The following is a 19566-nucleotide window of genomic DNA, read 5'->3' on the forward strand; positions in this document are numbered from 1 at the left end:
CACCCACAACTTTACTTTACAGCTTTTTGGATACCTCAACACCAAAATATACCTTTCAAAAGGGATATCAGAGCAACATCCTTTCTTAATGTCCCTTCTAAACCCATTTTCCAACTTGAAATACCCGTCTTTTTCACCACAACTTTACTTTACGACTTTTTTCCACACTCAAACATCAAGCAATACTTTTCAAAAGGCTCTATTATATTTTTTCAGAACAAGTTTTTCTTAATGTCCTTCATAAACCAATTTTACAAGTTGAAGTAGTTATCTTTTTCATCACAACTTTATTCTACGACTTTTTGAACACCTCAAGATCAAGCAATACTTTTCAAAAGATATTGCAGAGCAACTTCCTTTGCTAATGTTCGTCCTAAACCCATTGTACAACTTACAGTACTTATCTTTTTCCCCATTACTTTACTTTACGACTTTTTTCCACACCCAAACATCAAGCAATACTTTTCAAAGACATTTCAGAACAAGTTTTTTTCTTAATGTCCTTCCTAAACCAATTTTACAAGTTGAAGTAACCATCCTTTTCACCCACAACTTTACTTTACAGCTTTTTGAATGCTTCAACATCAAGCACTACTTTTCAAAATACATTTCAGAACAAGTTCTTTTCTTAATGACCGTCCTAAATCCATTTTACAAATTGAAGTACCCATCCTTTTCCTCACAACTCTACTATAAGGCTTTTCGAATACCCCAACATCAAGCAATACTTTTCAAAATCATTTCAGAACAAGTTCTTTTCTTAATGTCCTTCCTAAACCCATTTTACAAGTTGAAGTAGCCATCCTTTACAACCAACACCAAGCAATACTTTTCAAAAGGCATTTCACAACAAGTTCCTTTCTTAATGTCCCTCCTAAACCCATTTTACAAGTTGAAGTACCCATCTTTTTCACCACAACTTTACTTTACGACTTTTTTTTTCTTAATGTCCCTCCTAAACCCATTTTACAAGTTGAAGTACCCAACTTTTTCACCCAAAACTATACTTCACAGCTTTTTGAATGCCCACAACACCATGCAATACTTTTCAAAGGTATTTCAGAACAAGTTATTTTCTTAATGTCCTTCCTAAACCCATTTTACAAGTTGAAGTTCCCAACCATTTCACCACAACTTTTCTTTACAGCTTTTTGAATGCCATATCATCAAGCAATACTTTTCAAAGACATTTCAGAACAAGTTCTTTTCTTAATGTCCGTCCTAAGCCCATTTTACAAGTTGAAGTACCCATCCTTTTCACCCACAACTTTACTTTACAGGTTTTTGAATGCCCCAACACCTAGCAATACTTTTCAAAAGACATTTCAGAACAAGTTCCTTTCTTAATGTCCCTCCTAAACCCATTTTACAAGTTGAAGTACCCATCTTTTTCACCACAACTTTACTTTACAACTTTTTTCTCAATGTCCCTCCTAAACCCATTTTACAAGTTGAAGTACCCAACTTTTTCACCCAGAACTATACTTCACAGCTTTTTAAATGCCCACAACACCAAGCAATACTTTTCAAAAGGTATTTCAGAACAAGTTCTTTTCTTAATGTTCCTCCTAAACCCATTTTACAAGTTGAGGTACCTATCCTTTTCACCACAACTTTTCTTTGCAACTTTTGTGCACACCACAATATCATGCAAGTTTCCACTTCAGTTCAGATTTTTTTTTGTGCTCGCGACAATATCATGCAAGTTTCCACTTCAGTTCAGATTTTTCTCAAAGAGATGAAAAAATTTAAAATACTGTTCCAAATTTTTTCATAGAAGATGGAAAGTTCAAGTTGTCTTCTGAATTTTATTCAAGAACTTACAGTTCAATTCTAATTTCTCCAAAGAAAATAAAAATCTTCCATTTCAGTTCTTAATTTCACAAAGACAAAAGGAAATATAAAGTTCTATTTGAAATTTCTCAATGAAGTGAAGAAAAGTTCAAGCTCTCTTCTGAATTTTCTCAATGAAAAAGAAATTGGTTTTTGATCAATTCTATTTTTCCTAATAATATAAAAGGTTCCACTTCAGTTCAGATGTTTCCCCAAAGACATAAAGTTAAAATTCTCCTCCAAATTTTTTGTAGAAGATAGAAAAAGTTACTCATTGATCGTGAATATTTCTCTATGAAGATAAGGAGCTAATTTTCTCATTGATGTGAAGAAAAGTTCAAGTTCTTTTCCTAACTATCCATATGAGAAGAAATAAGTTACACATCAATTCTATTTTTCAAGAAAAATAAAAATTTTCTACTTCAGTTCAGATTTTTCTCAAAGAGATGGAAAAATTTTAAATTACTGTTCTAAATTTTTCATAGAAGATAGAAAAAGTTTTACATTGATCATAAAAAGTTAACTCAAGTCTGAATTTTATAAAAGAACTTACAGTTCAAGTCTAATTTCTCCAGAGAAAAATAAAAATCTTCCACTACAGTTCTTAATTTCACAAAGACACAAAGAAATTTAAAGTTCTCTTCTGAATTTTCTTAGAGAAAAGAAAAAAGTTATAGTTCAATTCTAATCTTTTTCATAGAAAATAAAAAATCTCCAACAAGCATGCATAGTGAGAGAGAAATACAAAGTCGACCTGGGGGGATTTTCCGGCGAGTATGGTTAGGTTAGATTAGGTTAGACTAGATTAAGTTAGGTTAGACTAGATTAAGTTAGGTTAGACTAGATTAAGTTAGGTTAGATTAGGCTAGGTTAAGGCAGGTTAGGTAGGTTAGGTTAGCTAGCTAACCGGGTCTCCATGTTTAAGTTAGGTTAGGTTAGGCTAGATTAAGTTATGTTAGGTTAGGTTAAGTTAGCCTACGTAAGCGTGCGTACGTAGGCTAACCTAACCTAACTTAACCTAACATAACTTAATCTAGCCTAACCTAACCTAACTTAAACATGGAGACCCGGTTAGCTGAAAGGTATTAGCTGAAAGGTTAGCTGAAAGGTATATTTGGTGTTGAGGTATCTAAAAAGCTGTAGAGTAAAGATGTGGGTGAAAAGGATGGATGCTTCAACTTGTAAAATGGTTTTAGAAGGGACATTAAGAAAAGATGTTGCTCTGAAATGCCTTTTGAAAGGTATTTCTTGGTGTTGGGGTATCCAAAAAGCTGTAAAGTAAAGTTGTGGGTGAAAAGGAAGGATGCTTCAACTTGTAAAATGGGCTTAAAAGAGACATTAAGAAAGGAACTTGCTCTGAAATGTCTTTTGAAAAGTATTTCTTGGTGTTGAGATATCCAAAAAGCTGTAAAGTAAAGTTGTTGGTGAAAAGTATGGGTACTTCAACTTGGAAAATGAGTTTAGGAATGATATTAAGAAAAAAACTTGTTCTGAAATGTCTTTTGAAAAGTATTTCTTGGTGTTGTGGTATGCAAAAGACTGTAAAGTAAAGTTGTGTGTAAAAAAGATAAGTGCTTCAAGTTGGAAAATAGGTTTAGAAGGGACATTGAGAAAATAGCTTGTTCTGAAATGCCCTTTGAAAAGTATTGCTTGGTGTCGGGGCATTCAAAAAGCTGTAAAGTAAAGTTGTGGGTGAAAAGTATGGGTACTTCAACTTATAAAATGGGTTTAGGAGAGACATTAAGAAAAGAACTTGTTGTGAAATGCATTGAAAAGTATTGCTTGGTTTTGTGGCCTTCAAGAGCTGTAAAGTAATGCTGTGTGTGAAAAGGATGGGTACTTCAACTTGTAAAATGGGTTTGGGAGGGAAATTAAGAAAGGAACTGGTTCTGAAATGCCTTTTGAAATGTTTTGGTAGTTTTTGGGGAATTCAAAAGCTGTAAAGTAAAGTTGTGGGTGAAAAGGATGGGTACTTCAACTTGTAAAATGGGTTTAGGAGGGACATTAAGAAAAGAACTGGTTCTGAAATGTCTTTTGAAAAGTATTGCTTGGTGTTGGAGGATTCAATAGCTGTAAAGTAAAATTGTGGGTGAGAAGGATGGGTACTTCAAGTTGGAAAATAGGTTTAGAAGGGACATTAAGAAAATAACTTGTTCTGAAATGCCTTTTGAAAAGTATTGCTTGGTGTTGTGGCCTTCAAGAGCTGTAAAGTAATGTTGTGGTTGAAAAGTATGGGTACTTCAACTTGTAAAATGGGTTTGGGAGGGACATTAAGAAAAGAACTGGTTCTGAAATGCCTTTTGAAAAGTATTTCTTGGTGTTGGGGAATTCAAAAGCTGTAAACTAAAGTTGTGGGTGAGAAGGATGGGTACTTCAAGTTGGAAAATAGGTTTAGAAGGGAGATTAAGAAAATAACTTGTTCTGAAATGCCTTTTGAAAAGTATTGCTTGGAGTTGGGGCATTCAAAAAGCTGTAAAGTAAAGTTGTGGGTGAAAAGGATGGGAACTTCAACTTGTAAAATGAGTTTAGGAGGGACATTAAGAGAGGAACTGGTTCTGAAATGCCTTTGAAAAGTATTGCTTGATGTTGGAGGATTCAAAAATCAGTATAGTAAAGTTGTGGGTGTAAAGGATGGGTACTTCAAGTTGTAAAATGGTTTTAGGATGGACATTAAGAAAAGAACTTGTTCTGAAATGCCTTTTGAAAAGTATTGCTTGGTGTTGGATCATTCAAAAATCAGTATAGTAAAATTGTGGGTGAAAGGGATGGGTACTTCAACTTGTAAAATGGGTTTAGGATGGACATTAAGAAAATAACTTGTTCTGAAAAGATATAATAAAGCCATAAAAAGTATTAAAAAATGGGCCTCAGGGGCCTTTGGGGTGCTGGGGGTCCTTTGGGGGTCTGGGGGGCCTTTAGGGCCGGGTGGTCCTTTGGGGACCTGATGAGGGCCTTTGGGGGCTGGAGGAGGGCCTTTGGGGGCCCGGGGAGGGCCTTTGGGGGTCTGGGGGCCCTTTGGGAGCCTGGGGGACCTTTGAGGACCGGGGGAAGGGCCTTTGGGGGCCCGGGGAGGGCGTTTGGGGATCCGGGGGCCCTTTGGGAGCTTGGGGGACCTTTGAGGACCGGGGCTTCCTTCGGGGTTGGGGTAGGGGGATCGGAACCCTTTGGGGTTGGGGTAGGGGGATTGGAACCCTTGGGGTTGGGGTAGGGACCTCACGACACTGTTAAAATACCACTTGTGTATTATAACGACCACAGAGTTTCACCCTTAAATTCTCTTCTAAAATCAGCTTTTAAAATGTCTCTAACTGTTTCGCCGAAATAATTCCCTAAAATGGTTAAAACGGTTTCGCCCAAATAATCCCTAAACGTAATTTCAGCGTGTTCCTTTTGTTTTGGAATCTCTGCGCTGACACATTTCAAATTATTTGGAAACCCTTACGTGAATCAATCTCTTCATTGCTAAGATCGAAACATTTGCTCGGAGACAGTTCTCTTTAGAAACAACAAATTAATTCCCCTCTCGTGAATCAATTCTCTTTAGAAACAACAAATTAATTCCCCTTTAATATCAATCAATCAATCATGACATCACCTGTCAGACATTATTAAACTTCGCCTGGAAACAATATGATTAATGATTGACAGTACCTGTCAGACATTATTAAACTTTGCCCGGAAACAATTTGATTAATGACTGACAGCACAGGTGTTCCAAATTCCCAATCGCTTTAATTAACCACGTGTTCTCCCTAGGGAGGCTATGCCCATATATGGTGTTAAAAAAAGTTGTAGGTGGCAGCAGGGGTGAATCGTGGGGTCAATAGGGGCCATTCTACTGGCTATCTGGTGGATTTTTTTTTTCACTCAAGTGCACTGTTTTTCATAGCTATTAAAGATCACAGTTATTTTTTGATGACTTTGCTTTGAAATTTTCCATTTTTCCCACTCTAGTACCACCCTAATTTTACCATTAAGAGAAAATCTTATTTTGTAACGCTATAAGTACATCTAGGCTATTTTATTACCCAATCCTCGACTGGAAATGTTATTTCTGAGTAGGGTTTATTCAAAACTAAATGTCAGCTGGTCAGCATTTCTTTATTGTTTCTTGTGAAGAGTTCGTAATTAAACTAAGAGTAAAAAGCGACAACAAACTTTGGATTTTTTACGGTGAAAATGCGGTAGAAACATGAAGAAACTGGCAGTAGTGAAAGCGCTCAAACTGTCGGGATAGTGGAGATAAATTCCCCCACCTGTGACAGTCATTCGGAAACAAGCGGAAGAATAACTGGCTCAGATCAACATGAAAGTTTGGTCTGCATCCCTGAACCCCTTGCGGGTTCCAGTAGCAGTAGCAGTCAAGAACCTCTCTGAGATATCTTTATGACGCGTCACAACAAACCAGCTCAGCCTATTCTTGAGAGATATCCTGCTTCGACTTCTAACGGTAGGAAATTCAGTGCAAATTACTATAAGACTTATGAATGGATTAAATAATCGAAAAACTTGAATTTCGTGTTTGTTTTGCTTGCCGGCATTTTTCTATGGGGACTCTAAGGGCTGGAGAAACTGCTGGAAAAACGGTTTTCATTGAGTCAGGATTTTGCAAGTGGAAATACAGTTCTGCTCTATTAAAGCAACATGATGGTTTTGAAAGACACAGATATTGTATATCAGCATGGACGGGATTTAAGCCAGATAGTACTGATACCTCGAGATCTACAGCAAATGCGTTAGTTCAATTGAGATCTCATGAAGCTCTGGAAAATGGAAATAATGCAAAGAACATTTTTCGCACTATTTGCTTTCTTGGCCGCCAGGGTCATGCTTTCAGAGGTCATGACAAGTCAGAAACATCTGCACACCGGGGTAATTTGGTTGAATTACCAAATGTCTAAAGACATGTCTTTAGACAACAAAGAGGGAATGTCTAAAGACAACAAAAATCTGAAGGCCCAGTTACAGCGCCGATATGGTCACTATTGTAGTCGTCAGTACCAAAATGACGTAGTTAAACTGATAGGAAATGCTTTGCGCCAAGAAATTATTTCAAGAGTAAAATCAGCTAATTACTTTGCTATTCTTGCCGACGAGACAAAAGATGGTTCTAGAAAAGAACAATTAGCGATCCTACCCAGGTACATATCAAATGGAAAAGTAGTGGAGCGACGAGAAGGCTGCTATCACATGCAAAAATTAGACGCCGAGAGCTTATCCACCTTGATTTGTGAAACTATAGAAATGTATGGTGTAGATTTGATGCGGTGTATGGATCAATGTTTTGACGGCTTATCCGTTATGAGTGGGGAATTTAACGGAGTTCAAGCAAAGTTTAGGGAGAAGGTACCTCATGCAGTTTATGTACACTGTCACGCCCACATATTAAACTTAGTTTTGACAGACGGCCTAAAAAATATCAGCGAACTTTCAGAATTGTTCTCTGTGGTGCAAAGACTTTACGCATTTATATCCTGCAGCAATACTCGACACGAGATATTTGTGGAATCCCAGCGTATTAGCAGGCAAAAAGTCTTGGATTTTGAGAGGACCATCCAGACTTGCTGGTTTTACTCAGTCCGCTCTATTTCGAAGGGAAAGCAAGATTTGATTGTATTGTTGCTGTGCTTGCCACAGTCTCTGATAGTTCCAACGGTGAGGCAGCGTGTGAGGCAAAAGGACTACTGGACAAAATCAACTATGCCTCTTTTGTCTCAACTTTGCACACAATGGAAAAAGAATTAGTCATTGTAAATTGTTTATCAGAGCACCTTCAATCCGAAAGTTTGTTGATTTATAATACACTTGCACTGATTTCTGGGACATATGAGACACTCCAAAAGCTAAGAAATGAAAACGAATGGAACAACTTAAGCAAAAACATATCCAAATTCTTGGCTTTACACAATATCCAGGAGTTGAAATCTTCACAATTTAAAACCAGTGCTCGAAGAAAAAGAAGTCAAGCCATTTCCATTCGTCTCAAAGACTGTCTTTCAAACTCAAAAACTGGTAAACGCAATACCAGTCAGCCAGCTAAATAAGACTCCGGTAAACTTCTGTACTTTGAGGTAATAGACCATTTCACGAGTCAAATAGACCAAAGATTTATGCAAAATATGACTCTGCTTGACACTTTATATCTGCCTTCAACCCCTCAAGTTCCGATTTTCTGGAAGATTCGAAAGTGGAATGGTGTATATGTCATTATCAAGGGATTCTCAATGTCGATGACCATGCCATCTAATCCCAGCTTTCTCTTGCAAAGCTGCATCTCTCAAAAAGTGATATTTCAAAGATGGATCTTCTTCGAGGTATCAAAATCTTATCCGACCTCCCAGTTGCCTATTCTGCAGTGCTAAAACTGATGAAGATAGTTGCTACTTTGCCTGTGACCGCTGCCAGCAATGAACTATTCTTCTTGGCATTAGGGCGTGTGAAGGACTATCTGCAATTGATGACAGGAAACAACATACTTAGTGATCTCATGATAATGGCCGTTGAAAAGCAGGAGGTAAAGAAACTGGATTTGGATAGATTAGTCGACGACTTTGCCAAGCAGCAATAAAAAAACGAAAAAATACCCCCCCCTCCCTACATTTTTGTGAATTTCCCATTGGACTTTGGGAGGGGAAAGTTTCTAGGAAAAATGTCGACGGATGGAGGATTTCCGGCATGATTGGAAAAAGAACTAGAAATAAAAAAAAGTCTTTTTTTTCCAAATGAAAATAGGCTAAACAGAATTTTCCGGGTGGAATTGTCAGCAAGAAATTTTTTGGCGGGAATTCTCAGCAGGGATGGAATTATCTGAGGAAAAGAATATCTTACGCGGGAGGAACTTTCCAAAGGAATTTTCGTGAGGATGGTATTTTCCATAAAGGGAAGAGACAGATTTTCCGGCATTATTTGAAAAACGATCAAAAAATGTAAAAAAAAACATTTTTTTTTTCAATTAAGAGTGAGGAGCAACATTGAAACTTAGAACGGGCAGAAATTTTCACGTATACGAAGGGAGACGTCCCTTCCTCAATACCTCACTGTTTGCGCTAATTTCTGACCTTTGTCCCAATTCTTCAAGAGCAACTCCTGAAAGACAAGGGCCGTTTATTTAGAGCAATAACTTTTTTTAAATACAAAAAAACTTTGGCATGAATAGCGATTGAGGAGGGGTTACCCCCTCATATATGGAATAGTTTTTGTTCTCTTAGTTTTAATTTTGCTCCTTGCTTTCCCTTGAAAATTTTTTTTTTTTTTATTTAATCACTGAAAGGCAGAACCAATTCTCAAGGAAAAATATTGACATGTTACTGATTTTGGATAACCAATAATAGCCAGTAGATTATATTTCTCATTCTGAGCCCAAGTAATTCCAAATCTAGGTTTGTATGATATTGATTATCAGGAATCGCAGGTTTTTTGTATTTTATTATAGTTTAGAAAAAATTGTGCAAAATACTCTTTAATTAAAACTTTGTTATTGAGCTTTGGCAAGACCAAGAGTTAATCTGAGCAAAAAACTGATCTGAAATATCGAAATCTAATACCGAAAGTAAAAAAATCGATATATCGTTTAATCAAATTATCGCCCAATACTAGTTTGAACCATCCCCCACCCCCGAAATTTCGTCCGACTCGTACAAAAGTAAGAAAAATACACGTGAACGCTTTTTCTTGCGCTTTGTCAAGTTTTCTTTTTCTGTAACCAACCCGGAAAAAAACCATGGATGCGGCCCAGTATCTAGGTCTAGGAATTAGAAGTCTGAGGCACAAATCGCAAGTACCTGGGTCTTTTTTGTGACTTCATCGAAACTCGAGCAACGGCGACTGTGAGCTTTTATTCTGGTCAGCCCTACCTACTTATAGTTGAATTTAACTCCCACTCGATAGTTTAGCAGTTGTGTGCAATGGCGTAGTTTCGTCAAAATCCTGGGGGGGGGGGGCAAATTTGGAGCCAATTTTCCCAATCCAACTGAAAATGACAGTGAAAATTGAAAACTGAGTCATATATTATTATAAAGGCGAGGATATACTAAAGAAAACTTACCTGTTTCTCAGGATACTTGAATTATGCAGGCTTATCTAAATTTTGACAATTTTTTTTTGCAGAAACTAAATTTCAGCAAGGGGCAAACTGAGCTCTGGGGGTGGGGCAAACTTCGGTTTAGAGGGGACACTTGCCCCCCCCCCTGCCCCATAGCAAATTACGCCCCTGGTTGTGTACCCTCAAGAATGAAAGTAATTAGACATGTACGCCGAGGTGCGTAAGGAGCAAACCAGGGTAAGGCCGAGCCAAATTCTACAGGGCTTAACTTCCCTGAAATAGCATGATTTAGTAGATACCCCTATAATTTCCAATTCACATATAAGACAATTTGTCTCAAGTTTGGACCCCTCCGCAAAATACATCTTTCCTTCAAAAGATACTTTCCTTCATATACTTAGGCAGAATTTATCTTATTTCCTGAGAAACATCAAAATAATTGAGAACACGACAAAACTTCTTGGAAAAAAGTGGCTCTCACGAGCTCTAAATTTGAATTTTCAAGTGTAAAAAAAGGACAAAAAAGAACATGGTCCAATAAAATGACGAATTGAATTATTATGCGCATTTAAAACATGAAAAATGGGGAATAATGGTAGTTCTAAGCAGAGGCAGAGATTAAAAATAAACGCTCAGATATTTTCATCAGAAGAATTAAGATGAAACTGTTATAATATATTACTTAATATCGTCGCCGTAGGAGGAACATAAAAACAGATATACTTTCATTTCAGCTTACTGACATAGCCCCTTAGGTACAGTCTTGGCGACATGATTATATGGCCCAAACCTTTTCACAATTGGTTCACTGAGCTCATTTAATTCTAAGAAGGATCGATCATAAAAAGTAGCAACATCGGTAAAGTCTAAATAGCTGACTCATTGAGTTCATGAAGTCAAACAGTTCGTGGTAGCGAGCTGAAAACGTCAAACTGTTCGGGGTGGCGAACTGTAAGTAAGGAGGGACTTGGCCCAATAGTAACCAAAAATAAAAAAAAAGAACTTTTGATAACAATTAATACATCAAAGAATTCCGTTTTATGCTGATTCCGTATGCATCAAATTCAGTAGGTTTAATTTTATCCTCAAAAGCTACAAGCCTGAGAAAATTTGCCTGATTTTCGTAAAAGGAGAGAAACACCTCCAAAAAGACAAGCGATCTTAATCAAAACCATACCATCAGGTTCCGTTTGTCAGAGAATACTATGTAGTGATTTCAGATTCCTATCTATAAAAGTGTGGAATATTTTATTTTATGTTTTTTTTTTACCAGAAAACTGGTCACGGATGCGTGTTTATTTTTTTGTTTTCTGGTTTCCCCAGGGGGTCATCGTTCGAAAAAATGTTCCTAGAAGATCAAGAAAGGGCTCGTACGAACGGAGATTAAGAGTTCGAGTGCTCTTTTTCAGTAATCAAACAGATTGTGCCACGATAAATTGGCGTTTTCTGCCATTTTTTAGCACAAAACCATAATTTTGCCCCAAAGAGGACCAAGCTGCCATCGATTGAAAATTCCGAGAAAGGCAATTGATGAGTATAAAAAAACTATATATTGAGCTTCTCAATTGTAAAGAAAGTAGTGTCGCACGGTGGTGCATTCGTTCATGAACGCGCTTATATTACTCGGCTTTCAATAAAAATTTCAGAATAAAACCAACGAATAATTTTTTTTTTATAAAATTCAAATTTTTCAGGGGAAATTTTCCACAGAGGTGAAGGAGATATCCTGACATAATTTAAAAACTGATAAGAAATTAAGTACGAAATGAAACTAGATTTTTCAGTGGAAAGAAAGGAGCAACACTGAAAACTTAAAACGAAGAAAAATTATTGAGTAGGGGCTGAGGGGGCTGCCTGCTCGTCAACTTCTCGCTCTTCCCGCTCTCGATTTTCGTGCCAATTCTTCCAAAACGACTACTGAAACACAAGGGTCATTAAAAAATTTTCCAAAAAATAATAAGTTTTTGCACTAAAGCACTTCTTTAAAGCGCAGAAAACTTGAATGGAAAGAGCGAAAAGTTGAGGATGGGGCAGCCACCATCATATACGAAATAATTTCTGTTCGCTTTAAGCATTAATGTTGCTACTCCCTTTCAGTTAAAAAATTAGTTTTATTTATATTTAATTCTAAGAAAAGTTTTGAGAGATAAATTTCAAATTATCTACTGAAAAACAAGTAAATTCGAAATAACAATAGCAACTAAAATAGTTAAGTAAATGAAGTTAAGAACGCTTCAACAAATTAAACAAAGCCAGGATTTACGGGAAAAAAATTATAAAGTAAACAACGCAATAAGATTAGAAAAACAACTAAATAGGACACTAGATTTAAATATCAATAAAATGATATCGTTAGTGTTTTTAATAAAAGACACATCCCACTCCCTACAGATAAATTCTTGATAAAGAACAAAAACCCTCCATGGAACATGCAGTAAAAACTAAGGTGTGTAACTCGAGCTTATCTCACGGGACCTACAGATAGGAATGTACACAGGGGGTAGGCTTCGAGCCCGGTCCCCCCAGAAATCCCTGTTTTTCCAAACTTCTGTGCATTTTTTATACCCTTAACCAAATAGAATTAGCTTTTCTATCCTTGTCCAACCCCTCACAGACAAAAATCTGTGTACGTTCCTGTCAACAAAAATTGTGTTTGAATTCGAACCAATAATACACTCAGCTGAAAGGGTAGAAGCATGCAAAATATTGTTTTTATATATATGTATATATATATATATATATATATATATATATATATATATATATATATATATATATATATATATATATATATATATAGTATATATATGTATATATATATATATATATATATATATATATATATATATATATATATATATATATATATATATATATATATATATATATACATGCGAGAAAATTAGCCGTTTCTTACATGCTGGTCACAGTCATATCCACGAAAAACAGTTAGAATAAATAAAGGAATCCACTTCATTCTAAACCACTTCAAGACTAAATTGAAGTGCTGATTTGCTACGCATACTTAAAAGAAAGTCAAACAGTCGAAAAATTTCTCCTCATTTTCACGTTTTTATCATTTTGCTATTCAAAAAGTTTTAATCACTTAGTCTGAGGCCACGATATCAGAATTGTTCCGGTAAATGAACTTCAAATATGCAATCATTTTAATTAAACTTTCTTTGATGACCTTGAATTTATTTTGATTTCAATGTTGCGATATCTTACGCAGACTGCTTTATATAATTTTAAAAGATGTTTCACTTTTCGGATGCAACAAATCAGAAAACTTTATGTGAATTTCTGTCATACTAACCTTTATCATTTGATCCAAATACATATGTAGGCAAGGGTTTAAGTTCCCGCCCTATTGAAATATCATGAATGTTCTCAACCACTGCTTGTTATATGTAAATATATATATATATATATATATATATATATATTATGTATTTATTTTTCTCTAAAACGGCTCCATATAGAAAAAAAGTGAGCAATAATTGTGTATTTATGTATTTATTTATTCTCAAAAACGGCTCCATATTGAAAAAAATTATGTGGGTGATGTCATTTTATATACATCAGTATTGCAATGACGTTGTCACACTTGTCACATTTATGTGGAAAAATTAAACATTTTCATGCATGGAAAAGTTTACATTACATTGCTTAAAGAGCAAAAAACTGGTAACTGCAAAAAAACAAAATATTTATATATATTTTAACAAAGGATTACAGCAATTCAAAAACCTTAAAAACGAAAACCAAAAGTTTGAAGCTTAATTGATGCGGAGTGCCACGTCACACTATTTTCATTTCATAGTCCTTGAAAAATTTCGAAGTTAAAAAAAACACATCCACAAATGTTCTTATTCTAAAAGAAAAAAATTACCGTGCAACATACGTCAGTTGAGAATTGCTAAAGTTATTATGTAAACTGCAAAAATATTTATGGGGCCTGAGCAATAATTTTAATGTTTTACTTCAAGCATGAAGAATACCTGAAAATTTATAAATTATTTTGATTTTCTGTTGGATAAAAGTGACTCGCTACGTGGAACATAACCAGTGAACACAACCAGTTGTACAATTTCAATAGGAAGGCCCAAAAAGCCAAAATTTGCACGTATTACACATGATTCTTTAGGACCATCTGAACTATCAAACGTGACAGGACCGAGAGAACGGTCCGAACATGTTAAATTTACAATGGATGAAAATGAACACCCTGAACGACCAATACGGGCAGCTAAAGCAAAAGGCATTGCTAAATTGTCTGAAGCAATTAAAACCCAAAATCAATAAAAAAGACAAATGCTGTTAGAAAATATGCAACAGCGAGTATCAAAACGTATCAAAAATGAAAATGAAGAGCAGACACGGGCGGTTAGAAGATATGCGAAAACGATAATTAGAGCGTGTCAAAAATATAAATGAGGAGCAGACACGGGCGGTTAGAAGATACGTGAAACCAAGAATCTGAGCGATTCAAAAATTAAAATGAAGAGCAAAGACACATGTGGTTAAAATACATGCGAAAACGATAATTAGAGGGTGTCAAGGATGAAAATGAAGAGCAAAGACAGTAGAAAGGGAGGTGCTACTCCGAACCCTCACCCCTGCTGCCACCTACAACTTTTTTAAAAAACCTAATATGGGCATAGCCTCCCTAGGGAGAACACGTGGTTAATGGGGTCAATGACCTAAATTTCCAAGGTCGATGTTGTTGTTGTTGTAAGTGCACGCTCTCAGCGAATGTCAAGGTCGATTTATTTGTTGTTGTTGTTGTAAGTGCACGCTCTCAGCGAATGTCAAGGTCGATTTATTTGTTGTTGTTGTTGTAAGTGCACACTCTCAGCGAATGTCAAGGTGTCCAGAAATAGGAAACAGCATTTGATGTTGTTGTTGTTTTGGCCATGTGCATGCTAGAGGTGAATGTTATGAGTTTCCCGAAATAGGAAACAGTTAGATCACGTGTTTCCTTCTCAGCCAATTAAAGGGCTTGTTTACATAGTAGCGACGGAGTGAATATAAGGAAAGGATTTTTGTTATATTTTTTATTAGTCTGTGAATAGAATTCAAAGGAATGAAAAGAACAGTTTTGACTTGACTCATTTGGATATATATTTGTGATGGCGATGAGTGGAATGTTTACCCTCCTAGAAGTTGATAGTGGGGTTGATGGTAATAATACAAGAGCACCTAACACTGCGGTGGAAATCACGAAAGGATCACGACTTTGTCTGGAATGGGATGAAGTATATGCAAGATATGTGATATCCTTGAGCAAATTTAAAATGAAAGATCAATTATGTTTCGCCGCAAAAGTTGATATAGCGCATGTGAATATACTTCAATGTGCTTTAAGTGCATTAGTGAAACATATCGAAGACAATAAACTCTATCGCTAATTGCACATGCTCTGTATTATTGATGTTGTTGTAATTATTCAATAAAATTGTTTCGAAATCGAAAACGTTTCCTTTCTTTTCTGGTTAGGTTAGGGCTAACAAATCAGGGTCAGCCAAAAGTCAACGGTCATAGTGAAGGGAATAAAAAATTAATAAATTTGCGAAAAAGAGAATTATATCAAATCTGGTTCTTATCGAAAAACATTTGATTTTAGATGATGATTTTCTCGAGTTATCTCTTAAACGAAGGATATTCTCTTGTCAGGGAACGCTTGACAATATAATGAGGAGTGATTCTCCCCCATTGGACTATTGTATAAAACTTTTAAAATGTGACTCTAGTGCTTATAGTCAATTTATTGATATATTAATTGGAACAAAGCAGAATCATATTGTGGATATACTTTTGAAAACATTGCCAATGGATTCAATGTAGATGGCTCCTCCTTCGAAAGAGGTAACGTTAAAGAGCTACTCGTCTCCCCCATTTCCCCTCATTGAATTTATGGAGCGAGGACGATCAGTTTTGTTTTAGCTGTGAGTGAGTTGACATCGGAAACCGAAAAATGTTCTATATATGTCCATTGTGCGTGTACAGACTTGGCAGTTGGACTCAGTGTGAGAATTGTACAATTATTGATGACTATAGTGAAAAATGCAAATTATGCAATCCTTGTAAATTACATATAGACTATACAGTACAAATTAAAAGATGCGATTCATGTCTTGAAGAAGTGTGTGACTTTCACCCTAGAAGGCAGCTGTGCTCAAATTGTCACAATGATAAATGTGATCAGTGGGAGAATACTTACTCCGCTATGATTGGACAGAATTCTAAACGTGATTTTAGTTTATTTCTACGAGATTGGTATCGTCGCGGATTTAAATTATTCTGGGAAGAGGAATCTGGTCTACGATTCAACTGTTGGGCTAACAAGACAATTTGGTTTCTACGTCATCGTTGTGATGACACTGCCTACTATGACTATAAACCAAGTGATTTTTGTTTGGCAGTTACCGAATGTGATTCACCACTTGAAAACACTGTGTGTGATATTGCTTCAAATAGACAAATTGAAACACGTGAATTTCACAATATTAATGCAAATAGCATCATTGATTATACAAAGAGATATGACAAGATTGAACTTACATTGTACTGTAGAAAATGTGACCCTGACTTTGCAGTCAATCAAGATCAATATATAGTGAGTCCAAATGATTTACCAGCATTATTGGATCACGATAGTTGCCTATACACCGATGAAGAAATCTAAAGTGAAGATTTAAAGACATTGTTGTATATATATGCATTTTATTAATAAACAAATTAACAAACATTTTTTAAGCACTTTACTCTTAGGGCACTGAAATCAATACTTTATAGGTCTGAAAGGATATTTTCCACTAGAAAGTCGTTCACACGTGGATTGTCACCATAAATATGGAGAAACTACTTGTAAGTATAGCCGCGAAATCGGAATACAAAATATAGTAGTGCATGGAAGCCACAGCTTTTAGTCGTTAGATCCTGCACCCTCTTCAGATTTTTAATAATAGTTTTCCCACTGCTCTCAATGTAGTTGCTGAAGTGGGGTGTGTATAATGTATAGGGTAGACCAAGAGGATCAAAAAATTCAATCGTCTTCATTGTTTGAAAGATGCACAGCCAATGACCCGTCAACACAGTTGACGGACTGCTATTAAAAATAATCAAGGTATTTTTGACAATTTGAATTTTTCCAAGAAAGTCCGAGGGTAGACAATAGGATTTGTACTGGGACATGTAGGGGTCCATATTAAATACATTGATTATTTGACTGGTGCTCATGGCGCCAAGTCTAGTAGAACACTGCCTTCGGGAGTGATTTCCCAATAGGTTTCATATTGATTTAGTGAGATTAGTGCAATACTCTGAGCCAATACATCAGCAAATGTACACTCTAAACGCAGAGTCCCCGTACGTACTTGATTCATATCTTGTGTGCCAGACAAATCCAGTACAATGATACCATGTGTTTTAGCAAACATATCTTCAGTTATACCATTTTCAAATAGTTGAGAATCATGATCTAGGGTTTGCATGGTCAACTCATACAATGTTCTATAGGATTTATCAAAGGATGGATTGTAGAGTGGGATTCAGTTTACTTTACACACAAAAGAAGAAAGTCCAAACATCTCGAATTTATGTGGGCATTCAGTCCATGATCGTATTGCACTGGCACTTTTTACAAATGCCAAAGCAAGTTTTGACGGAATTTCACCATTGATAAAGGATGAGTTGGTGAAGGTGCGTGAGCCCATTGCACTATGATGTTTATTAGTGATTTTATGAGGAACAAGTAGTTTAAGGTTATTACCTGTAATTCTTAGTTCTGCTACGGCCAATGTAAATGAACTCATGACCTTCTGGTTGCGTACATGTATGATTTCTGAAGTGTGGGAGAGACTCGTATTAGAATTGACAGCGCTTTCTTTTCTGAATATAACATTGGATGGTGCAAGTGTTAGTTTTATATCCACTTTAACATTGGGCGACAGCCATTGGGGTATATTAAATATTTTATGATATATTTTTCCAACTAGATGTAATTCACTAGTTGTAGCATTTTTAAGTGCATCTGTACTATCAGTATTAATAATATATTCATATCCATTGGAGGTGCCTCTCAATTCATTGTATGACTTGGGTGTCATCAACATGAAGTGCATAGAGCTTGTATAGTTGGAGAGAGGGGTGCTTGTGCTCACCAGCATGCCATTGATTTAGACACAGATTTGACAAAATAGATTATGTAATATACAATTTTCATAGGATATCCCTTCAACCCGAATTGGCAGTGCATTATCAGATTCTCTTACTTTCATTTGTAAATCTATAAATGTTGAAGACATGTCCATATAGTAGACTCCATTGGAATAAATTTGAAAGTGTCTATTATCGGAGATGGGTTGTTGTGGATAAAATTGTTAATAGTATCCATGCTTGACCCTCAGATCAACATTTTCAGCATTGAATAGATTCAATGAGGCGGTGATTGAAGGTTGAGAATCCTTATGCGGTAGGTAGGACATCTTAAGAGAAGAAATCTAGTTTCGATCTAACAATTTTCTTCCTGGGACTTCTGTTTACAGCACGTGTCGGCTTTTTCCTTCTTTTCTTTGACAAGAGGGATGATGTCTTTCGTTTCCGACCTGAGTGGAGACTGATGAGTGATGCATTGTTTCTTGACCTTTTTAAGCCTTTACCATTTTGTTTTAATCTCTCGCCAAGGATTCGCGCACTGAACCTAAGATTTTCCAAAGCACTTTTTTTTAAATCCTTGCCAGAGCCCAAATCGTATAGTGTAGAGGATGCAAAATCTGTCGCAGCCGGTACAAGATATTTTCTAGCCAGTGGTAGTGAAGAGCGAAAAAGCTTAGCAAACCAACTGCCAAGACCATAGCCAGACATTGACGAGCGTCCTTTGTAGTAGTCCATTCCATTGCCCTGTTGTCTTGGGCCAAGAGTATTAACATAGCAGTCAATATCAGGACAAGTGAATACCACTTTTTTATTACACATCTTGCCTTTGAACGATGGGTCGAAAATGGCATGTAATCACAGCCAAACCTTTCTGAAATTGCTATGGGATCACCCAATTCGGTTCTTAGTGTTAACTGACAGAGTTCCAAATAGGAAGTGTTTACGGGAATATACTGAAGATGCTTTATATTGTAGTGGTGAATATGTTCTTGATTGGTTTTTCGTTCAAGAACTCGTAGGAGGGGAACATTTGAATTACCAACTCTCGATGTTTCCACAAATGAAGCGTAGAGAAATATACAAGTGTCTGTGGAGAAGGCGGGCGGGTAGTCAGCGAAAATGAAATAAGTGTTTCTGGCATTTTTGCCATTGACTATATTGAGCTTAAAGCCAAGAACATCCTTTAGGTTATCATTGAGAATAACCTTTTCACTGGCAATAGGTGAACTAATGTAGATCTTGCCCTCCTCCTTTGAATAGTTGAAATGAAAAGCTCCTTTTTTACGAGCGGAAATTCTTTTATTAATAGAACGACATAAATCGTTCATACAGGTGAGTTCCTCGTAGGGTAATTCAATGTATGGATAATTCATCCAATTGATTTTTTGAATTTGTTCTTGATCACTTGAGGCTTTTGGTGGCGGCCAATCATAGTGTATCATTTGATTATTATATTCACGCTCCGTTTTCAGGATGTCATAAGTATTTTGAGAATACAGTCGACAAGAACCACTTAATACCTTCTTTTGTCT

The 19566-nt window shown here is 36.2% G+C and overlaps 1 protein-coding gene across 1 annotated transcript in view; it reads right to left on the reverse strand.

The window, feature by feature from the left end:
- Positions 1 to 12926, reverse strand: part of LOC148939470 (microfibril-associated glycoprotein 4-like) — a 94213-nt gene extending 81287 nt beyond the window's left edge. The window contains exon 1 of the mRNA XM_089107109.1: positions 12792 to 12926. Coding sequence (XP_088963235.1) covers positions 12792 to 12851 — 60 coding nt within the window. The 5' untranslated portion in view covers positions 12852 to 12926. The remainder of the gene's footprint in view (positions 1 to 12791) is intronic.
- Between the last annotated feature and the right edge of the window lie 6640 nt (positions 12927 to 19566).

This window comes from Artemia sp. Qi Xiang Cuo, chromosome 21, assembly GCF_049724085.1.
Source record: "Artemia sp. Qi Xiang Cuo chromosome 21, ASM4972408v1, whole genome shotgun sequence".
Taxonomy (NCBI): Eukaryota; Metazoa; Arthropoda; class Branchiopoda; order Anostraca; family Artemiidae; genus Artemia; species Artemia sp. Qi Xiang Cuo.